Genomic DNA, 19,562 nt, shown 5'->3' on the forward strand with positions numbered 1-19,562 from the left:
GCTCAGAAACAGGAGAAGGGAGTTGCATCTTGTTGCCAGCTACATATGATTGCTTTGATTTGCAAAAAATTGCATTATAAATATTTCAAAGTACCAGGAAAGGAGGAAGAGCTGGGGGCAGGAATCCCATAGCCTAGCACAGAGGCTAACTGCATTCCCTTTTCTGAACCAATACCTACTTGTTGTCTTCACTGGTCCCTTTCTTTTCAAAATGAGGAACTCTGGGAGTTGATTCTTTTACCATTTAACTTGGCAACAACAACCCATGAGTCATGTGCTAAAGAAGAGAATTTAGCATTCATCTAAACTAAAGTTCTAGTTTTCTGGGTATCCCCTGATGCCATTGGTCCAGCATTCCTATTGTGACTGCCATTAGCGCCTAGTGTGAATAAATCAGTCACTCCACACACTGTAGTATAAAACTATCAAAGAAACTGTGTAACCTTCTGTGGTACTGACACTGGGTTATAGAAAGGAAATTTATATCTTTTAACATTTTCTCCAGAACTTGAGCTGTGACTAGATTTTTGTCTACCCACCATGAAATGAGTTCCTTCTCTGCCCTCACTACTTCTTTAGCAAGTGGTCTACCTTCCCAACAACAAACTACTTTAGAAAAGAGTCACCAACTGAACCAAAGTAAATTGAGCTTCTTTGTTTAAACAAACATGTTTAAGGAATCAGTTAGTTTAACCTGCTCTTCCCTGAAATACACTGCTGTCAGGTGCAGTTGTGGCACTTGTGGTGTAAAGGATTAAATACACCTTGCAGTAGTGAGATGTAAGGAGCACATAATTTGCATTAAGTGGAATAAGTGTGTTCAGTTTTCTCTTACCTATATGTATGCATTTAATAGATATGTGTTGGAAAACAGCTAACGTTTGGCTCTAGATTAGGAACTTTCTAATACATTAAATCATAAATTTTTGGCAGCACCCAAGCTATTTTTCCATGTTTCCTGATAACTGCATTTCCAGCTTATGTTTACCAAATCCAGTGAACCCTTCTGTCATCTTGTTCAATCAAATTTCTCTTTGTGGTACAAGTTTCTTCTTTTGAAACCACGTGTGTAAATTAAAGTGCTTGCTTGATTTATTTTTAAAGCAAAGTCTCCTGGTGTGTTTTTGTGTTAAACCTTCTTTTTGAGCAGGACTGTGTTGCAGTGTGTGTAAATGAAATAGTGAGTACTGTACTATGCATTTATTTTCAATAAGATTTTGTTAGTTTCTTTCTAGTACTGCAATTTGTTCTGGTAGATGGCATAAAAGTAGTATGTTTAGGCCTCTGATTTGTAGCCCTGGGTTCAAAATCTCTCAAGTTTCATTCTTTAATAAATGTGCTACCTTCCCAGGAAGAAAAGAGTCACCAACTAAACCAAAGTAAATTGAGCTTCTTTGTTTAAACAGAAAACATGTTTAAGGAATCAGTTAGTTTAACCTGCTCTCCCCTGAAATACACTGCTGCCAGGTGCAGTTGTGGCACTTGTGGTGTAAAGAATTATGTACACCTTGCAGTAGTGAGATGTAAGGTACCATATAATATCCTTTGGGCAGAGATTTGTCACTTTTCATTTTATTTGTAAAGCATCTTGCTCACCTACGACCCTGTATAAATAACACTTGTCCATTGTCACATCCAAATCACATTGTCACATGATTGCTGGCTTCTGCACCAGATGACTTGGACTGACACAGTACTGGTGCAGATAGCTTTGTGTAAGCACTAAACTTTTATGGCTGAGCATGAAATTTGCCAACATATCTTTAAAAGTGGTACAGAAGAGGTGAAGTTGGACAGCAAAAGCAGAATAAAAAATGTAGACTTTCTTTCACCATAAGCTGACCTGGAAAAAACTTTGGGAGGTCTGATCTTTTTCCCTGTCAAGGCAGCATTGATCCCCTTGCTCTCAAATACTGCCATTCTTAGCCCAAGATGGCAGGGCAGCTAGCCGTAATGCAATGGGCAGACAATAGTGAAGAATGGTTTCTAACCATCAGAGAAGTCCCTCCACCTTTCCAATTGGAAGACAGTCCCAGAAGTAACTTGTTTTAAGACTGAGCTTAATAAGTTTTATGAAGGAGATGGTAGGAGGAGATTGCCTATAATGGCATAAGGCCATCTGGAACTGCTATTAGCAAATATCTCCTATTGCCATGTGGAGGGGAAGGCTCTGATTTACTACAGATAATTATTTCCCAGGTGTCTGGCTGGTGGCTGTAGCCCATAGCATCAGATTCTAACTGATCATACTGTGGGATGGGGAAGGAATTTTTCTCCTAAGTCAGATTGGTAGACAGCCTGGGGTTGTTTTTTTTTAAACTTTCCTTTGCAGGGCAGTTCCTTTGCTGGTTTGAACTTACTAGAGTCTCTGTAACTTGAAGTCATTAAATCAAGATTTGAGGACTAAGTAACTCAGCCAGAGCTTATGGGACTGCGACAGGAATGGATGGGGGAGGTTCTGTGGCTTGCAATATGCAGGAGGTCAGACTAGATGATCTTGCTGGTCCCCTCTGGCTTTAGAGTCTCTGCCAACAGGATATTGTATGTGCTATGGTGCATTAGTGCCCAAGTGCTGCTAGGCCCTTCCCCTGCCACTGCAGGAGGTGGTGTCCCCGTGCCAGGTGCTGAGCAGGGCTCCTGCTAGCAGCCCCTCTCCTCCCTGCTCCTCAAGCCCCAGGCCCCGAGTGCCAGTTCAGAGCCTTGCACGGCGGCCCTGCTCCGGCAGGGGGCGGGCAGGCTCTCCGTGCGGACCGTGTGCCCCGCTGCCAAAGCGAGGCCGCCTCCCCGCTCCATGCACGTGCTTTGCTTCCGGAGGGGGGGCGGGGCAGCGCCAGCTACCACCGCGCCCCCCTCACCCCAACGGGCCGAGCCGCGGTTCGGCAGGAGGAGCCCACTCCTGCCTCGTCCTAGGTGGGTGATACCACCCAGCGCCCCCCCCCGGACGAGACCATTCTGAGGGGGGCGATGCCGGGGCCGGCGCTGTGGAGTGCGCCGGTCTCCATGGGAACGTTGACAGCAGGCGCCGGGCCTGAGGAGAGCGGAGCGGAAAGAGGAGCCCAGGCCCCGTGGAGAGGGTGAGGGGAGGCTACGTCCACCAGCGGGTTTGGGGGGGGAGCTGGTGGGTTGGAACCTGGGGCTACAGGTGCGGGGCTGGCTGCGGTGGCGGGCGGGGGGTGTCTGAGCCTTAGCGTGGGGGAGTACGGGGGGTGGCTGGGCCCAGGGCCTGTTTGTCTGGCTGGGGGCGGCTCAAGCCAGGAGGTGTGTGGGGGGTGGTGGCTGAGCCCAGGGTGTGGCGGGTGGCTGAGCCCAGGGTGTGTGTGGGGGGGGGCTGGGCCCAGGATATGCCTGTGTGTGTAGGGGAGGGGCTGAGCCCGGGGGGGGGGGCTGCCCAAGGGCGTGGAGGGGGGGGCTGAGCCCAAAGGGGGGGGAATTGGCCTAGGATGGGTGTGTGTGTGTGTGTGTGTGTGTGTTGGAGGGGGCTGAGCCCAGGGTGTGTGTGTGTGGGGGGGGGCTGAGCCCAAAGAGGGGGGCCTGGGCCCAGGATGTGTGTGTGTGTGTGTGTGTGTAGGGGAGGGGCTGACACCAGGGTGTGGGGGGGGGCAGGGGCTGAGCCCAGTGTGTGTGTGTGTGTGTGTGTGAGTGGCTGGGTCCAGGGTGTGTGGTGGGCTGAGCAGGGAGGGGGAAGGAGGTGCCTGAGCTGGGTGTGTCAGTGTGTGGTGCTAAGGGGAGGTTCCAATTCCAGCCTGCTGACTAAGCTCACATTCTTGTTCTCTCCTCCCCCCATTCTAGGTTGGCATTTGTAAATTTGAGGGCCATGTGCAGGAATGGCTGGTGACCGTGAGGAGGCTTTGGGTAGTGATACCTGCCCCATCCCCATTCCCCTGTGAGGGCAAGTTACATAGAGTAGAGGCCCAGGCAAAGGTACACAGAGCCATTGTCCACCCCCTCCGTCAGAGACAGTGAACACAAACCCCGCTCTCAGAGCCAAGTCTGAGGAGACACCCCCCCAAACCCATGATGCTATAGTGAAGGCATATTTGCATGCCAGGGGTACAAGGCACATACAGGGGCAGACCTCATAGAGACTGAAGCACATTAAACATGGTCACTGACCCTTGTTCAACTTCAGTGGCATTTCCTCAGCTACTTTACTGAGAAGCAGTAGGCTGCCCACGTAACCCTAGCCTGAAAACGACTTTCTGTCAGGACCTTTGAGGATGAATAATACCAGTTTCCCTTCACTGGGGCACCTACCACAGTGGTCAAGAGTAGGACGAATGGATAAATCAAGCAGTCTTCAACTTGGCATCCAGAATAACCAGGGACCTCAGCCTCATTCTCAGTCCCAATCTGTTGAAGCCTGGAAAAAAGACCCACATAACCTAGTCATGGATTTGGAGAGAAGCCTGAAGTTCCTACAGCAGCAGCATGCTGAGACCCTAATGAAGCTTCATGAGGAAATTGAGTATCTCAAAAGAGAAAACAAAGGTGAGGTGACTTTCCATGTACAACTTTATATAGATTCTGAAAGCACTAGATGAGAGATGGGAGAGTTGTCACTCCAAGTTGAGTCATCTTTGATCTCTTTTTCCTCAAACATGCTCATTTGTGAATTAATTACAATGAATGTAGGTTTTGCTTCTGCAAAACTTTGCTTTTATACCCCCACATTTCTTCTTCCATGTCATCTCTTTAAAAAGGTCCCTGATGCCATTTGCTTAGGCCTGCCATTCCTTGTGCTTTTCACAAGAATTTTGTTTTGAAATTGTTAGGAAATATTTTCTAACACTTAGACTATAACAAGGGATATAAGAAGGGAATTCTAATGATTTTGACTGTGAGGCTAACAAAAGCTCAAAGACAAATCTGGTCAGTTACTGACTCCAAAGCTTGAAAATGCATAGGCGACTGGATAGCTTGGGGAAAGGCAATGAAATTAGTCTTTCACACCTAGTAGGCCACCACTTCAGTTTACTGGGGGATGGATACATAGTAGTACATCTGAAATGAGTTGGTGTGATCGCAAGTTTAGTTTCTACTGGACAAGTGTTGACATTACAAAAATACCATTTAAATCAGCATTCCTGTCATCCTTGAGAGAAGCTGTCGACTGAATCTTTGTAGAGAGAATGTGCCCTCTGTCTTGTTGATTCTTTCTCCGGATCAGGGTTGGAGTATATTGTCAATAAGAGATGTAGGAAAAAGCATCAGTATGACAGACTGGTTAATTTAGAGCACAGCTGGTTTACAAGAAATACAACCATGAGAAAATCGACAAAACAGTTCAAAGCTTGTTGTACCTGGACAACAAAAAATTACTTTACATTCATGGCAATGTCAGTAAATTCTTTAGAGGTCAAAGTAGCTAGATCAGGGGTGGGCAAACTATGGGCCGCATCCAGCCCACCAGCTGTTTTAATCTGGCTCTTGGATGCTGGGGAGCGGAATCTGGGGCTTGCCCCACTCTGGTGGCTCCTGGAAGCAGCAGCATGTCCCCCCTTTGACTCCTATGCATAGGACCAGCCAGGGGGCTCTGCTCCACACACTGCCCCCACCCCTAAGTGCTGCCCCTGCAGCTCCCATGGGGTGTGGTTCCCGGCCGATGGGAGCTGAGGGGACAGTGCCTGCAGCTGGGGCAGCAGAGCTGCCTGGCCGCCCCTCCATGTAGGAACAGGAGGGGGGACATGCTGCTGCTTCTGGGAGCTGCTTGAGGTAAGCACTACCTGGAGCCTGCAACTCTGCGCCACCCCATTCATTCCTCAACCCCCTGCCCTGATCCCCCCTCCTGCCCTCCAAACCCCTTGGTCCCAGCCCAGAGCACCCTCCTACACCCCAAACCCCTCATCCACATCCCGAGCCCTCACCCTCTTGCATCCCTCCCCAGCCCAGAGCCACCTCCCACACTCTGAACTCATTTCTGGCCCCACCCCCTTCCACACCCCAACCCCAATTTCATGAGCATTCATGGCCAGCCGTACAATTTCTATGCATTGGGCCAAAAAGTTTGCCCACCCCTGAGCTAGAGGTTTGGGCTAGTAATAAATCCTTGTTCATAGTGCAGAATACACAAACTAGTTTCATTCAGTGTGACCGGAGTTATGCTATACTTCTGTGTGCATACTTGTCTTAAAATTACTGAAATAATTTGTCTTTTTTAACTCTACTTTCAGTCTCTGCCCCCTTCCCAGTATTATTTAAATAATATCCACTCTTAGGTTTTACATTACTGTTACTCCCTCACCCTTCGAGCCAATATGTTTATTGTACATTTTTGAATGAAAAAATGTTCAGTCTGTCAAAAATGTTGAAAGCTGATATGAGTGACATTCTCTAGGGACAAGCTTAGCTTTACTCTATAATGCGAAAAGGGAAGTTAAGGGGGGATGGAAAGAGTTCAAACTAAATTGTGTTCTCATTTGATTACAGAGCTTCATTATAAACTCATAATGAATCAGTCGCTGCAGATAAAAGGTAGGCTACACTTTTTACTGTTCTAGAAGTAGGATGATCTAGTAAGTGTCTTATCCCCTGGAAGTCCCTTTGTCTCCCCTCATTAATTTTATTAATAGACATTTAGCCTTGGTGCTTTGTCCATTTCCCAGTCCTGAGAGAGAATCTTGGAAGTGTCACCTCCCCTCTGCAATGCAGAAATATTGTAGCTCTCTGGTGACTGAAGACTGCAAACAGTGAACACAATCTTGCTGCTTTCATGTCAGAATTCAGTTTTCATGGATCTGTAGGGGAAAATGGAATAGCTAAGTGTAGCCTGAGTTTCATTATTCTGACTGAAATGTGAGTTGTCTGTCCTAAACCAACACTTAGGTTGACATGATTGACAGGTTACAATCTGAGTGGATTAGGTCAACTAGGAAGCATATTGGCGAGCCATGAGAACCTTAGAGATAGTACTTGCCTGCACTACAATGCTCTTCCATTCTCATTATTCTACAGTTAAGGCCCTAAGGACCCCTCTGTACTAGAAACTTTTGCCTGTATAGCAAGAGCAGTTGAATGTGATTGGGGGTGAGGGGGTGGCAGAAGAGGGTTAGGAGGTGGCAACACCTTTATACAACAAAAGCCCTGCTGTAGATACAGTGATACTGGCAAACATTTTTTGGCAGTATAATTTATTTTGCTCGCCAAATATTTATTAGATATTAGCAAAAGCACTGTAGGGCTGGTATAAGTTGCATCTATTCCAGGAGAGACTGGACAATATTGCTACATTGGCAAAGCTTTTACAAGTACAAATATTCATTGAATGTATCTCATAATAGTTTTTTCCGTTAAAGCTTTGGCTTTTGGAATGGTAAGTACATGATAATGTTGGTTTCATTAAAAAAATTTCTAACCTTTATAGCTATTGAGAACAGCTTGTAAACAGGATCCATACAAGCTCAAAAACCAGAAGGGAAATAAAAAGAAGCCCTGGTTTATTATTTTGCAAAATCTCATGATACGTTAGGGCTTGACTTACAACTTTAGAATGTTTGGGGGTTGGCACCAGTCTTTCACCATGAGGCAAATCTATATGCAGTCCATTAACTTTACTGATATGCAAGGTCAAAGTTCAGATCCTTTTGGAGAGTTAAATATTTATTACTTTTATGCATCCGTCATGCCAGACGACTGAAGGGATCTGTATCTCCACAACCTATCATAGATTCATAGACTCTAGGACTGGAAGGGACCTCGAGAGGTCATCAAGTCCAGTCCCCTGCCCTCATGGCAGGACCAAATACTGTCTAGACCATCCCTGATAGACATTTATCTAATCTACTCTTAAATATCTCCAGAGATGGAGATTCCACAACCTCCCGAGGCAATTTATTCCAGGGTTTAACTACCCTGACAGTTAGGAACTTTTTCCTAATGTCCAACCTAAATCTCCCTTGCTGCAGTTTAAGCCCATTGCTTCTTGTTCTATCATTGGAGGCTAAGGTGAACAAGTTTTCTCCCTCCTCCTGATGACACCCTTTTAGATACCTGAAAACTGCTATCATGTCCCCTCTCAGTCTTCTCTTTTCCAAACTAAACAAACCCAATTGTTTCAGCCTTCCTTCATAGGTCATGTTCTCAAGACCTTTAATCATTCTTGTTGCTCTTCTCTGGACCCTCTCCAATTTCTCCACATCTTTCTTGAAATGCGGTGCCCAGAACTGGATGCAATACTCCAGTTGAGGCCTAACCAGCGCAGAGTAGAGCGGAAGAATGACTTCTCGTGTCTTGTTTACAACATACCTGTTAATGCATCCTAGAATCACGTTTGCTTTTTTTGCAACAGTATCACACTGTTGACTCATATTTAGCTTGTGGTCCACTATGACCCCTAGATCTCTTTCTGCCATACTTCTTCCTAGACAGTCTCTTCCCATTCAGTATGTGTGAAACTGATTGTTCCTTCCTAAGTGGAGCACTTTGCATGTGTCTTTATTGAACTGCATCCGGTTTACCTCAGACCATTTCTCCAATTTGTCCAGATCATTTTGAATTTTGACCCTGTCCTTCAAAGCAGTTGCAATCCGTCCCAGTTTGGTATCGTCCGCAAACTTAATAAGCGTACTTTCTATGCCAACATCTAAGTCGTTGATGAAGATATTGAACAGAGCCGATCCCAAAATAGACCCCTGCGGAACCCCACTTGTTATACCTTTCCAGCAGGATTGGGAGCCATAAGAGAAGCCTTAGCAGAGATGATGCATAATCAAATGTTCAACGTAAAATACACTATGCACTTGCGCTGTGCTCTGAAGTTCAATACTCTGGCAGATTGCTAGAGGAAGCAAGTTCTGCAGTTAGGAACCATGCCCATAAAAATATCCTGCCACATGTCCTCAACACCGCATATCTAGGATGTCAACGAAAGTACCTTAGCTTACCTCAATTACTATGGTGGTTTGTAGGGAAAGAAGCACTTGTGGAAATAGCTGGGTCCCAACGCATGTTTCACTTTATAGATTATTATTTATTTGCTGTATGCAATTTGGTCAAGTCAAGCCACAGCATTCTTATCAACAATGTTCAAAGAACAAAGACCTCCAGGAAGTGGAGTCATTTTGCAGTCCTCAACAATGGGTATCATGGTTTGTGGCTGCCCACGTTGACGTAGTGGACTGTCTCTAAAATGTCATTGAAATTCTTCTGCAGCACAAATTTCATGTCGGATACCAAACCAGTTGAGAAGGCTCCATTGCCTTTGAGGTACATCAAACCCAGACTTGATGTTGATTTGAGTGTGAAACAAGATAATTATTTGTCACTTTCTCTAAGGATTATGAAACTTACCACATGTCCTCTATCATAAATCCTTCACCCAGTAAACGTATACACAGCAGGCACGATGAGGGCAGATGGCCATGTGGTGGATTAAACAAGTCTTTAGTTAATGGTAGTTATGGCATATCACACAATTTCATCAGGAGCTTTACTACACTTTCCTCTCTGTGAAAACTGGGTGGAGCAATATTGCAGAGAACCAGTAACCATGGCAGAGGAGAAGATTTAAGTGTGCCTGAAATAATATGCATAGTAGAATTAAGTTGTACGTTGATCATCTTTGTGTGAGACAAGTGAGCCCGTACTGGAGTGAAGTACTCCACTGCTAAGTAGCAGAGTGCCAAGGCTGACATGCGTAATGTTTGGGCCTGGGCACCTCATGTTGTTCCAGCCAATTTTCCGAGCAGGTTGACGCACATTTTGACTTTGGTTGCAGTCATTGTAAGATGATCTTGATATATGAGAATTCTATCCAACATGACACCTAGATAAATCGGGTGTGAATCATGCTTTATTTGCTGGCCATTGAGATATTTTCAGCTGTCTGCCCACTTGTGCATGATGTAAGTGGAATAAACTTAACACAGTCTTACTTCCACTTGGTATCAGGTGCCACCAATTACAGGCCATTTAAAACATTTTCAAGTATGTCAAAGGAGTGTGACTGGGTGCCGAGGCATATGTTGCCTGCATAAACAAACTTGCGAGAGCCGGTATACGGTAGGTCATTCAAATATAAGTTGAATAATGTTGGAGATAATACTGTTCCTTGCGGGAGGCCATTCTTCTGGTGCCTCCAAGTACTTATTCTGTCACCAGTATGCACATGGAAATGGTGATTTCTCAAAAACAGAGCCTTTGCACGTACAAACCAACTTGGCTTAGTTCTGGGCAATTTCACCAAAAGGCCAATGTGCAAACCGTATTGTATGCCACAGTCAGTTCAAGAAAAAATGAACAGTCTTCAGCTGATGTTGGAAGCCATTTTCAATTAATGTTGTACGTGCCAGCACTTGATCACATGTACCATTACCACAGCAAAAAACAGCTTGCTCTAGTCCCAGCATGCCTTCCACAGATGCCTTCTTTGTGAAATCAGACACTCAAGCATCTTAAAACAGATGCTCAGAAGTGAAATTGGTCTGTAGCTTGAAGGCAAGTGTAGATCTTTCTCAGGTTACAGCAAGGCAATGATGTTCACTTGGCGCCAGATTCTAGGCAGTCTTGATTCCCACAGAAGTCTGTTGAAAACCTGAACAAACCATTCCTGAGCGTGAGAACCCAGATGTTTTCACGAATTCAGGTGCAATCTGTCATATGCAGGAGCTGAACCGGTTTTTAAATCATTCAGCACTTTATTTAATTCCAGACTAGTGAATGGCTCCATCCTACTATCAGCAGGATTACTTCTTAGGAAATGTTGCCTTTCGTCATGTACCTGGCATTTGACAACTCTGTCAACAGGAGATTTGGCAACTTTCAGCAGATGACTGGCGATCTGGTTTGGAGTAACTGCTGGCCTGCTTTGTGTACATGGGCATTTGAGCCGCACCTTGTCAACAAATTAAACTCCAGAGCTCTTCCAAATTGACCGTGTAAAGTCAAGCACCACTGTCGCTTCCTCTCTTTGAGTCCAGTGAGTGGCATCCAATGATTCTGTAAAATGGTCTGTAATCTCCAGATCACCTGACTGCTCAAACTGCATCAGCAAGTCTGCACAATCCTCATTCAAACATGGAATGTATGCTGGTTGGAAGCTATGTGGAATTGTTGCACTTGCAGCTTTGAAAAGTACACAACAGAAACAATGGTTTGCATCTTCCTTGGAGATGGTTATGACGCTTCATTCTAAGTACTCTGTAAAGGAGCCCCAGTGTGCCTTCCAGAAGTTCCATCTAAGCTTTGGTACATTCCTTATAGTTGGCAGATGGAAGACGCATTCCCATCTGAATAAATGAAGGACAGCGTTGGCTATGTGGAAAATCATTAAGTACAGTACACGCCAGTGGCTAATGGGTGATTGGCAAACAATGTGACCCAGCACAGGTCTGGGCAGTATTCCCTATTCCAGCATGTTGAATGGAAGATACCATACTGCTTAGGATCATGGACTGGTGTGAGCATTATTCGTTGCCCACTCCAACAGTTGTTCACTGTTTGGGTCTGCAGTTGCATAACCCCACTTGCTGAGATGACAATTAAAAGTCGCCAACATACACGTCCGCATGCTTAAGCCTTGGGAGAACATGTGAAGTCCATGTTTCACGCAGTGGCGTATACATTTGTGATTTGCATTAACAGGTGTGTTGTAAACAAGACACGAGAAGTCATTCTTCCGCTTTACTCTGCGCTGGTTAGGCCTCAACTGGAGTATTGCATCCAGTTCTGGGCACCGCATTTCAAGAAAGATGTGGAGAAATTGGAGAGGGTCCAGAGAAGAGCAACAAGAATGATTAAAGGTCTTGAGAACATGACCTATGAAGGAAGGCTGAAACAATTGGGTTTGTTTAGTTTGGAAAAGAGAAGAATGAGAGGGGACATGATAGCAGTTTTCAGGTATCTAAAAGGGTGTCATCAGGAGGAGGGAGAAAACTTGTTCACCTTAGCCTCCAATGATAGAACAAGAAGCAATGGGCTTAAACTGCAGCAAGGGAGATTTAGGTTGGACATTAGGAAAAAGTTCCTAACTGTCAGGGTAGTTAAACACTGGAATAGATAGCCTAGGGAAGTTGTGGAATCTCCATCTCTGGAGATATTTAAGAGTAGGTTAGATAAATGTCTATCAGGGATGGTCTAGACAGTATTTGGTCCTGCCATGAGGGCAGGGGACTGGACTCGATGACCTCTCGAGGTCCCTTCCAGTCCTAGAGTCTATGAGTCTATGATTTGAAACCCACTGACTTTGTGTCACGAAAAGGTGATTATTCAACATGGACAACATCTGATATATCACTACGGGTGTACGTGGCTCCACCATGTTTTGCATGAAGACTGTGACAACATTGAAACCAATAATCTTAAACCAGTGTGCATCATTCAGCATGATGAGATTTTCTTGTACACAAATGTCAGCTAGAACATCCTTTGCCAGAACACCAATAAGTTCCTGCTTGGCAGCAGACAGCCCTTCAACATTCATCTGGAGGACTTTAAATGCCGGACCCACAACTAGAAAGTCATTGTACTGAACCTTTATAGATTAAAACATGTTGAACTTCATTCAGCAGATGGAGACTGGTATATTTCACTGCATGTTAATATGCTCCTGCTGATCCACACATAAGCAGATAGGATATCTCACATTCTGCCTTCCAAGATATGCCAAAGTAATAGGTGGAAGTTGTCCAGATGAGAGGGGACAAAAGACATGGCTGATCATAGTGAGATCAGCTTTAGTAAAGAAAGGCTGCAGCCTCTAAGTTAACTGCAGATAACTGTATGAGCCACCACTACCTAGGTATAAAAACGCAGTCAGGAGCCCAGGAGTACCTTGCAATAGCCAACTACTGTGACCAAGGGTGGACAAACTCCACCAATAAAGCAGCAGTCAGTCTTCAATGTTCCTAGTTGCTTAACCTTGCCCCAGAGCATCCCTCCCTTTTACAGATCAGTCTTCAGTGATTTTATCCAGGTCTTTGTGCTCATATTGTGTTCCGTGCTGAGTGCAGAAAACACTCCTGCTGGTTAAATCAAGCAGCTGTTCTGGTGCTATAGGAAACAGTTACATTGCAGGTTGCTCTCAGCAATCCTGCATGTAGAGCGCCTTGACTCTGCAGACTTTAAATAAATAGTTTACCTGTTTTTCCTGTTCTAAACTGAGCATAATATAGCCTCTTCGCTGGTCAGTTCTATGATCATAATGCCCGATTCATCACTTATGCTTCTTTGCAGGTGATAATTTAACTCCCACCTTGTCTGACAAGTTCCTTTCAAGGCAAAGTTCAGCAGGTAAGATAGCTTAAAGATAAATTATTAAATGAAAATATCTAGGCCTAGATATAGAAACAGGAAACAATGTAAAAGTCTGAATCCCTCTAAGATTTGTTTTAAATCTCTCTTCTTAAGGCTCTTGATGATCAGGAGTCCTAGTATACCTGTTTTTCACTTAGTTGGATCATGTGTGCTTGCACACACATTTATAATCCCTTTTACATTATGACTGAGTTGCTAAGCCTAAATTTGGGCTGCTTCTAATTTATGGTTGTTAGTGCTAACATAGTAAAATAGGATTTCTTGACACTAAGTGTTAAAAGATTAAAATAAGATAAACTACAATGAAGGTGTTCAGTTGCTCACAGAATAAAGCCGTAAGAGCATGGAATACCCTGAACTGCTGTGGAGATCAGGTTATTTAAAGCTTGTATCTGCAAGACATTAGGTCTCTGGCCTGTGCACACACATGCCCCCTCCCTTCTTCCCTCTCCCCTTCATTTTGTTTAACAGCTGCTGCAGGCTCTAGGTATTCAGTGACGAACAGGCAGCAGATGGACCAGCCCAAAAAGCAAAAACTGAATACAGAAGAACAGGTGGTCAATGTGGTACAAGGGGAGCCAGAGCCTCCCTGTCCAAAGGTGAAGCCACAAGAGGAGGTTCTTTCTAGGTATGAGCAAACTGTCAGAATACAGCAATTTTAGGCAGCTCATTTGAGGTTTCTGGGTTGTAAGTTTGTGTTCTTTTTTGAGTCTTTGACCATGTGGAGCCCACTGATGGTGCACATGCACCTGCATATCTTAGAAATAAGTAATGTCAAATACAAATTTAGGAGGGTTAGGAATAAAATACAGTGAGCAACTGATTCTAGCAGTGGTACTTAGGAAGCTCTTAGGGGATAAAGTCTTCAATTTAGTTAGCATTGTAGTGGGCATAGACAGAAGTGCTAATTAATTCAAAGGAAAAACTCAGGTGTAAATGTACTGCCATGCACCACTCTAGACAGAGGACACAAAGTAGTAGTTTAGCTACAGCGAAGGATGTGATCCTGTAGTTGACTCCTGGCCCTGCCATGTTTCCTTCATTTTCCACTTGTGAAATAAGTATCATTGTAGAATCATAGAATTGGAAGGGATCTCAGGAGGTCATCTAGTCCAACCCCCTGCTCAAAGCAGGAGCAATCCCCAGAAAGATTTTTTACCCTAGTTCCCTAAATGGCCTCAAGGATGGAGCTCACAACCTTGGGCTTAGCAGGCTAATGCTCAAACCACTGAGCTATCCCTCCCCCTCCATCCCTACCTAATACCTCACTCTTGAGAGTCTTAATAAATGTTTGACATGTTTTGGTGAGGTAAATACAGTAAATATTTAGACATTTAATCCATTTCCCATGTGTTTTATTCCTTGTGATCAATTTTCTAGAGAGGACAGAGAAGTCTCTGATAAAATTACATCTCCAGTACTTTCACTGCCATGCCAGATTAAATCTGAGCAAGCTCAGGTACCACCAGCCTCCTCCAACCCTTTCCTGGTGAGTGTCCTCCCCTCCCACATCCGGAAACCACCTACGCTGGAAGAATGTGAGATTGTCATCCACCAGCTATGGAACATCAACCACATGCAAGCACAGGAGGTGAGGCTGTTGCCCCCAGCTCAGTCTACTTTATTCACAGCTTTTAAAATACAATGTTTGTGATGATACAGGAACTAGATTTTCAGAGGCAAGCAGAAAGGTTATTTTCCTCTCTCTGTCCTTCAGCTGATGTATTTGAAATCATATCTGGAAGACATCCACAAGAACAAAAGGATTCCTGAAGACTATCTGCTAGCCAGCCAGATTGGGTAAGCTTTTCTGAGTTATGGTTCAAGGCTAGGGTGTTAGATTCTAGCAGAGTTCGCTAGTTCTCTTTCTGCTTTGTATTGGCCTGAATTTGTAGAATAGAGTCCATATGCAAAGTGCCTAGATAGATGCCATTAGCGAGCTTTGACTTTGTATGGCTTCCTTCCTTAAATCACAAGGGAAAGTTATCTTTGAGCTACCTCTACCCCTCTCAAACTTTCCAGAATGCGATCTGTTAATGTGAGGTGAGAGGATTTAAATGATATATGCCTTAATATACATCTACACACAAGGGGCCAAATCCTATATTATAACAAGACTACTGCACGCAGCTGTTAACAGCACTAACCTAACTGGAGATAAGTGTCCATAAACTTAGGGTGCAGGTAGACAGGGTTATCAAGTTGTTCTTTCAGAGCACTTACATTAATTTAAGCTATTAGCCTAGAAGGAGTTGAGACACATGGTTAACAGAATCTACTCAATCCAACTGAAAGTCAGACCCTGCCATTTCTGAAAGATTCAGAGGGACTATATGGTTTGAAGGCTTATGTTTATTTTAAGGAATATGATTTTATTTATATTGTGGTACTGTTTACGACCCCATTTGGGTTTATGGGTATATTGTAGTAGGTGGTATACAAATACATTGTAAGCTCTTCAGGGCAGGAACTGTTGCTGTCTAGAGATGAACAAGAGATTACAAGGGCAACAAAAAAAGATCATGGGTTACACAGATTTCCTTTACCTTTTTACCCACCTCCTGTTCTATTCCCACAACAGTTCTCCGGTTAGACGCTAGAAGGAGAGTAGGTCTGTTAGAGTAGCATTTGGAGCAGCCAGCTAACAAGGGGCACAGATTCAGAAGGTACCAAAAGATCAACTAGCTTGATCTGAATACCAGAGACCATTAAACTTCACGTTACCCCTATACTGAACCCAATAACTTGTTTGACTAAAACATGTCATCCAGAAAGGCTTCAACACATGGAGAATCCACCACTTTCCTTGGTAGCTGGTTCCAGTAGTTAATCATTCTGTTACAAAATTTGTCTGACTTCAGCGTCCAGCCCTTGGTTCTTATGCCTTTCTCTGCTAAATTAAAGAGCCCTTTAGTACCTGGTATTTTTCCTGTGTGAAGGTATTTATATACTGTAATCAAGTCACTTCATTCTTTTTGAGAAGCTAAACAGCTACTCTTTAAATCTCACATTTTCTCCAGCTCTCTAATCATTTTTGTGGCTCCTTCCTGCACTCCCTCCAATTTCATGGACACCAGAACTATACCAGTATGTCTCATCAAGGCCATTTACAGAGGCATTCCTGTTTATATATCCAAAGATTGCACTGGGACCCCATGTTGAATTGCATGACCCCTAAATCCTTTTCAGAGCAATTGCGTTCTAGGATACAATCCCCATAGGTATGGCTTACATTCTTTGTTCCCAGATGTATAACCGTGCATTTGGTTGCGTTAAGGTGCATTTTGATTGAATGGGCCCAGCTTATCATGAGCTGGGTCACTCCATATGACTGCCCTGTCCAGATGCTGTGGTGCAGCTTCTCCTATTCTCTATGTTCAATGTTCACATGCAGCAAGATTTATTACATTATTTTCAAATCCAATTTACACAGGGCCAGCACAACCCATCAGTGCTCTGCTACTGTGCTGCAGAGTGAAGTAGCCAAGGTATCATATCTGCAATTATTTTTTCATTTAGGAATCAAGAAGTTTCACGATTACCCAAAATGCTAAAAGGTACATCTAAGAAATGGTAAGTACTTTTTCTTTCTTTAAAGATTAAGACACTTCATGAAAAAGCCATGCTAGTTACACCTATAGCTGTTGAGTCAAGCATGTGATGCCTTTAGCAATTAAGTATTACATCATGAAGTTTAAAACAAGCCTATTGAGTCCATCCCCCCTAATCTTTCACCTTCAACATCATCAGCCACAAGACTCTCCCCACTTCTTAACGTCCCAATTGCCTAAAGATCAATCCATACACCCTGCTCAGGAGATAATCAGATTTCAGAAGAGGTCACTACATGCTGTCTTGCTTATTTTCAGTGCCCTATTGTAGCCACAGAGGAAGCTGCACAAAGTGTTTTAATCATTAATTCTTTGAGGGTTGCTTTTGCATGTCCACACTACCAGCCCCCTTTTCACAGAGTTCTACACCCAGGCAATAGGAACTGTATTGCCTCCTGTGGCTTCTTTGTCCAACATCTGATCCTGATGTAGGCCTAAGGGACACTTACTTTTCTCCGAGGATCACAGAGCTCAGCAACATCCTATAGTTAAGAGGCAACAAAAACCTCTCTCAAGGAGGCAGGACATTAAAGTGTGGTTCTACTGTGCAAAATAGCAAGTCGTCATCTTCACTCAGACCTTCCTTTTGTATTTTCAGAGTCATATGCTAATAACATTTTACTCCCATTAGCTGTGTTGACTCTGCAGTGCTGAAGGAAGAATGGATTAAGATTCTTTTCTGGCTCCCACCTCAGAATTATTTATTAAGATCTGAATGGAAGGCCAAGTTATACCCATAATGAGATTACACACATGTAACTTTTCCATTGCCACTGAGGAATCGGTCACATAGCAATTTGAATTTTAGATTGCCATGGGATTTAAAAGCAGTATTCTACTTTTTAAGGATTGCATGAAAGGGGAATAGGAAAGCAATACTTTGATCTTACCCAGTCATTTGAATGAGAAAAGACAAATCACTGGTTAGACTATAATTATTGCCATATTCAAAGTACACAGAAACAAGTCATACAAACCCTTTTATGAAAACAATAGCTCAAGCCCAGGATTCATCCTGTGCATGGGCTTTCTCCATTCCAAGATGCTGTCAAGATAACAGAGCCAATTAAAGTTCCCCACCTGTGAAATAGGAGGAATAAAGATTCTAACCTCTCCACCCTTAATACATCTTTTCATACAGATGCTGCAAGCACAACACAAACACTATTTAAAAAACACAGGTGACAGATCCAGCTATGTCCCTTTAAAAGTTGAAGTGAACAGTGTTTAAGGTTTTTCTGCAAGTTAAACTGTAGGATCTCACTTCTTTCATTAAACAGGGAAGTTGTGGGGGGCTTTTTGTACTGAAAAAAAATCAGGTCCCTCCTTTAGCTGCTTATTAGACCCCTGAAGACAGGACTAGTCTTTCCTATAACATGTGATGTCAGCTAGTCAAAGCAAAGGAAGAAACCCAGCTTCATGCACTCAGTGTTACAGGAACACAGAATCCTGAATTTGGATTTTCAAGCCATTCACACTTAAAATAATCTCTCTCTCACACATAGCGCTTTTCATCTGTTGATCTCAAAGCGTTTAACAAAGGTCAGTATCAATACCTTCATTTACAGATGGGGAAATATGTCTAGCAGAAGGACTCTAATCAAAAAAGCTGCTATGCCACCTAATGGTGACAGGGGTACTAAGTGGCAGAAGGGCCCCATGTACACTCCCATCCCATAAAACTGTACTGAAAGCCGTCTCTTCCTCACTTTACTAGAAAAACAATGTAAGCAGCACTCTGAAGGCTAGGGAGAGTTCTTACTACAGAAATTTAAATCAGTGGGACAGATCACTGCTGAGGGTAGTCCATCAATCATGTAGAATCACTGGGGTGACTAATGTGGAGGGTGACCCTAATCCAGTAGACCTTGGTAAAGAGAAAGTGATTTAAAATTATCACATTACCAATCATTCCTCTCTTCAACTCTTATCTTCAGTTTGTTTTTAACTCCACTGCCAGCTGCTGAAAGGGCAGTTCTGCCAGCACTGAAGCAAACACTGGGAAACAGTTTTGCTGAGAGACAGAAGAGAACTCAAGCTATTCAAAGAAGCCGTCTTCGTCGCACTGTGCTTTAGTCTGGTTGTTCAGCAACTGCATTCCAGATCTCTTCTCCTTAAAAGTGTTCCAGTAGCTACAGCACTCCCAGGATATGTTTGAGTTTACGTTGTAATTTCAACATAGATTGGTTTCCTGCTATTATCTCCCCACTTCAAGTAAAATTTAATTATGAAATCACTGTGTCTTTTATTCAGGAACAAAGAGCTTATGCTTCTATTGTTGCAGCTTAGCCTCATTCCTTTAATGATTTCTATGGGTACCACTCCCCTTATTCCTTCAGGATGTTTATTTTGTGAGTTAACTTAATGATGAAAGCCTGTAAGAGATTACTGTTTAGGAGATTGAATGCTTATCACTTTTAAGTATATCAGTGCAATATCCCACAAACTTCTTTAGTTTGGCAGAGATTATTTTAAAGCAGCATACATTTATTGTCATGCAGGTATGGACTGCACAGTTTTACAGATAACACTAGATTACTGCTAATCTATCAGTGGAAAGGCTGGAAGCCACACGCTACATCATGTTACCTGGCAAGACAAGATTTCACAGCTCTGCAGAGCTGTTAGATGGGAACTGAGCTGAATTTACAATAGTCTTATCAGAATTTTTTTTTTGATGCAGGTATAGGACCCACTGATCAG

General features: G+C 43.6%; 1 protein-coding gene across 2 annotated transcripts; it reads left to right on the top strand.

Annotated features, from left to right (window-relative positions):
* Positions 1-2,813: 2,813 nt before the first annotated feature.
* CCDC74B (coiled-coil domain containing 74B) lies at positions 2,814-19,092 on the top strand. Of its 2 annotated transcripts, none has more exons than XM_050924517.1 (9): positions 2,814-3,074; positions 3,790-4,488; positions 6,427-6,471; positions 13,168-13,224; positions 13,720-13,876; positions 14,629-14,839; positions 14,966-15,048; positions 16,768-16,821; positions 18,797-19,092. In XM_050924517.1, the coding sequence occupies exons 2-9, from the start codon at positions 4,218-4,220 to the stop codon at positions 18,933-18,935; spliced, it is 1,017 nt and encodes a 338-aa protein (XP_050780474.1). In that variant the 5' UTR covers positions 2,814-3,074; positions 3,790-4,217; the 3' UTR covers positions 18,936-19,092. The 2 variants fall into 2 exon arrangements, with proteins under 2 accessions (XP_050780474.1, XP_050780475.1); XM_050924518.1 differs by having other exon boundaries at positions 2,814-2,910.
* The last annotated feature ends 470 nt before the right edge of the window (positions 19,093-19,562 follow it).

Source organism: Gopherus flavomarginatus, chromosome 15 (assembly GCF_025201925.1).
Source record: "Gopherus flavomarginatus isolate rGopFla2 chromosome 15, rGopFla2.mat.asm, whole genome shotgun sequence".
Taxonomy (NCBI): Eukaryota; Metazoa; Chordata; order Testudines; family Testudinidae; genus Gopherus; species Gopherus flavomarginatus.